General features: G+C 48.3%; 1 protein-coding gene across 1 annotated transcript; it reads right to left on the bottom strand.

Moving 5' to 3' along the window:
• Positions 1-73: 73 nt before the first annotated feature.
• Positions 74-3,875, bottom strand: LOC125140620. Its single transcript, XM_047809766.1, has 2 exons — positions 1,667-3,875; positions 74-272 (listed from the first exon to the last, which is right to left on the bottom strand). The coding sequence occupies exons 1-2, from the start codon at positions 3,412-3,414 to the stop codon at positions 89-91; spliced, it is 1,932 nt and encodes a 643-aa protein (XP_047665722.1). The 5' UTR covers positions 3,415-3,875; the 3' UTR covers positions 74-88.
• Positions 3,876-4,219: the final 344 nt, after the last annotated feature.

Below are 4,219 nucleotides of genomic sequence, written 5' to 3'. Positions count from 1 at the left end.
CACTCTCACACACACACACTCTCTCTCACACACACACACACACACACACACCCTCTCACACACTGGACATCAGACTCTCAGTCCAGTATCAAACCCCAGCACTGTATTGTCCCTGCAGCCGTCTGTAAGCTCCGCCCCTGCTCTTCCTCACCTGCTGCGGCGTTCCCGAGTCTCCGGTGTCGTTCCCTTTAGGAGAAATCTTCCCAAATATTCTCCACCCTGAAGCAGCTGCTGTGGCCTTCGACTCTTTGGGCTTCCAGGAAAACAGACTTCTGTGGAGACAGAAATGAGGAACAGAAACGAGATCAGACACTAAAGTGGGTTAGACGTGGGCGGGACTGCTGAATCCTGCTCTCTGATTGGTCCTCAGGTGTTGAGTTCTCTGACTGTAGCTCAGGTTTATATGAGCGTACACACACACACACACACACACACACACCATCGTCTCCGTCACCTATATCCACCTTACTGTATGTCAACAGAAACTTCACAACGTCATGAGATCGAGTTACAAGCCACATGTTGCCATGGTTACAGTGAAGTCTCTGATTAGTGGCTGTCACTTTGGTACTGTATGAAGGCTAGCGACGTGCGTTAGCCTCCAATGCTACAACACTGACGTGTGTGTTTAATGTCACACAGCTGACATCATCTCAACATGCTAAATAGCACAAAACCTGTTTATCTAAAAACACACACACACTCACTCACACACACACTCTCACAGACACACGCACAGACACACACACACACTCACTCACACACACACACACACACTCACTCACACACACACTCTCACAGACACACGCACAGACACACACACACTCACTCACACACACACACACACACTCTCTCACACACACACACTCACACACACACTCTCACAGACACACGCACACACACACACTCTCTCTCACACACACACACACACACACACACACACACTCTCACTCTCTCACACACACGCACAGACACACACACACACTCACTCACAGACACACACACAGACACACACACACTCACTCACACACACACACACACACACACACACACTCACACACACTCTCTCACTCACACACTCTAACAGACACACGCACAGACACACACACACTCACTCACACACACACACACACACACACACACACACACTCACTCTCTCACAGACACACGCACAGACACACACACACTCACTCACAGACACACACACAGACACACACACTCACTCACACACACTCACTCACACACACACACACACACACACTCACACACACTCACACACACACTCTCTCACTCACTCACACACTCTAACAGACACACGCACAGACACACACACACACACTCACACACACACACACTCACTCTCTCACTCACTCACACACTTACACACACACTATGCAAACCAGGAAGTAAATATGAAGGCTCTACACAAAAGGCATACAGGAAGTGATGAAGGCTGGGATGTTTTAGAAGGACACGACAGCGTGACCTGTAATAACCCCTGACGTCTGCTTTAAATAAAAATAAAACCTGTTTCAGTTACAACGATGGTGAACGTAATAAAACGAACATTAGACATTTCCGTCCCTCACCGTGTCTCACTGAAGGTTTCTACAGTTTCACGTGATTTTTGTTTACATGCTGATAAAACTGCTGCTTTGGTCGGTACCTGGTGAGGAGGTCCGAGAGGCCGTGCTTCCTGCTCAGCATCTTCTCGGCTGAAGGTTCGGGATCGACGTGTTCGCTCTGCTGAAGTTTATCAGGAGCGCTCTGTCGACGACCGAGCTCCAAACTGTTCAGAATAACATCCATGTCTCCATCGTCCACAAAATATCCAGCGTTATCCTGATCCAGGGGGGTGGAGTCACAGCTGAGCGACATCACCTGGTTGGGATCAGTCCTCAGCGTCCGCGGTCTCGCCACGCCGGCAGCATCTCTCAAGTCTACGTCGCTCTCCGGTCGCGTTTCTGTCTCCTGCTTGCTCGCCTCTTCGTCATCATTAACTACAGAAGGTTCTGAGATGGTCTCTGGTGCATCTGAGGAGCTTCTCGCATCGTGTGGTCTTTCTGCGGCCTTCCAAGGTTCCCTGATGGAATAAACGGGGATGCAGGAGGTTCCTGAAATGCTCCTTTGGTTTATAACCAAGTATCCACAAGTTCCCACCCGGATGCCTTTCTCCAGAGCCTCGTTTGTAAAAGGTCCTTCACAGTGAAGCTTGTGTCTTATCTGTAATTCGCTACTGTCCACATCTCCGTTTGGTATTCTCATCTCCAGCTCTGTACAGCAGGAACTCCGCCCCTTCCCGACACACACCCGTGGACGTACCAGACACTCAGGGTTTTCTTTGGGTCCATCATTTCCTAGTAGGAGATTCCCAGCGACCTGACCCCGAGGTAACACACCGTCCATAAGCAGCAGAGGGTCGATGGGTCCATCTAGCGCTTGGCTCACACCGGTTATCTTCATCCTCGTGGGATCTCCAGATACAGTAGCAGCTGTTCTGAAATCCAATGGACTTACGTTCCCGTGTGTCATAAGACCGCCACCAAGTTCATCTGGGTTGGCACTGGTTCTCCCAGAACCTGCTGTTTCTCCAGATGTGGACAAACTCACACTAGTTTCTCTAACGTCCACCGCTTCACATGGTCTGATGTTTGTTTCACAGGTTCCTGGCATTTCTTTTCTAACAATTGTGCTGTTATTGCTTCTGCTTTGACATGATGCATCTCCAGATGTGGCTACATTAGCAGTGGGTTCTTTGATATCCACCGTTTCATCAGCTACCTTTGGACTAATGTTGCTTTCAAAGGTCCCTGTAATTTCCCAAGAACCATGAAAATCCCAAATATCTGCATCTTCTCCATCCGACGTGTTTACGGCTGTAGCTGCAGTTAGATCGCCGTTAATGTCACCGACGCTAGCTGCGTCACCGGTTATAGCCCAGTTTACGTTGCTTCCTTTATCGCCAGATGTTCCTGCAGATGTGGTCTGACTGTCACTGGAATCTACAAACACAGCAGTGTTGGCATGGACATCTGCGACTCTTCCAGCTAATATGTTTGTGTGTCCAGACGCATTCTGAGGATCATCGCTTGATATGAAGCAGCTGGAGTGGGTTCCTCTAGAACCTGATGTTTCTCCAGCTGTGATCACACTACCATTACTTCCCCCAAAATATTCTGGACCTTCACTTTTACCTGGACTGGCACGGAGTCCCCAAAGTTCCATCTCCTGTCCATTTTCCGACTTTATAAATCCAGATGTTGTCACGTGAGCACCGGGAGAATCGAGAATCTTGTTTAGCTTTACGTTGGGATCGATTTGTCCAAAATGTCCTGCTTCTCCATCTGGTGTCCTGATGTGTCCAGATGTGTCTGGTTTGAATTCTCCATCCTTTGGTTCCAGACTCTGCTCCATCACGCCATGCGGTTCTGGAACCCCGTTGGTCTGAGGTTCCTCAGAAGTGACCCGGTTTCCTCCTGAGTTCCTGGTGGCATTTGGACCTGAATGAAACCCCCTGTTCCTGTGGGTCTGAGCCAGAGGTGGGTGTGTTTTATAGCCTGCAGCTTGGGTGACGTCCACAGACAGGTTCTCAGCGTCTTCTGTGTCCAGGTCCTCCAGAACTCCTGGGTCCTCCAGATCTTCTGGGTCTTCAGGGTCCGAACCTGAGGGAATTAAACCGCTTTACTAAACCGTGTCCACACCTGACGACCATCTTATTAACCTCTACACACACACGCAGAAACGTTTTATATCCCGACAGCTGAAAGTTTCGCTGTAAAACAAAGCCATCTGATCATCAGCACAAAGATCTACTTCCACCTCACGATAAAACTCAGACGCCATTTTGAATGAAACGACGCCGGCGGTTTACTTCACAACTGCATCCTCGCTCCCTACAAACGCGCACTACTTAGGGGACACATTAACCGCGCTGTGCTCCCTATCTAGGGCACTTTATATCCCACACGCTCCATTAGGGACGCGGCCGAAGTGCCGTTCCCCTGACAAACACTAAATATACACAGGACATGAGCGACACCTACAGGTTAGAAAGAGTAACTACACAATAAATGTAATAATAATAATAATAATAATAATAATAATAATAATAATAATAATAATAATAATAATAATAATAATAATAATTGACTCAGATACTCTTCATCAGAATCAGAATCAGCTTTATTGCCAGTCGTGTTTTCACATGCGAGGAATTTGT

Source organism: Tachysurus fulvidraco, unplaced genomic scaffold, assembly GCF_022655615.1.
Source record: "Tachysurus fulvidraco isolate hzauxx_2018 unplaced genomic scaffold, HZAU_PFXX_2.0 HiC_scaffold_145_np12, whole genome shotgun sequence".
NCBI lineage: Eukaryota > Metazoa > Chordata > Actinopteri > Siluriformes > Bagridae > Tachysurus > Tachysurus fulvidraco.
Note: the sequence above shows the minus strand (reverse complement) of the source record. Positions and strands in the feature narration are given on the sequence as shown.

Bases quoted from the DNA above. Each gene is read 5' to 3' on its own strand.
- LOC125140620 (XM_047809766.1), bottom strand. From the start codon at position 3,414: ATGGAGCAGAGTCTGGAACCAAAGGATGGAGAATTCAAACCAGACACA. The intron at 273-1,666 runs GTACCGACCAAA...CTGTCTCCACAG, and splicing joins CTCTCGGACCTCCTCACCAG to AAGTCTGTTTTCCTGGAAGC.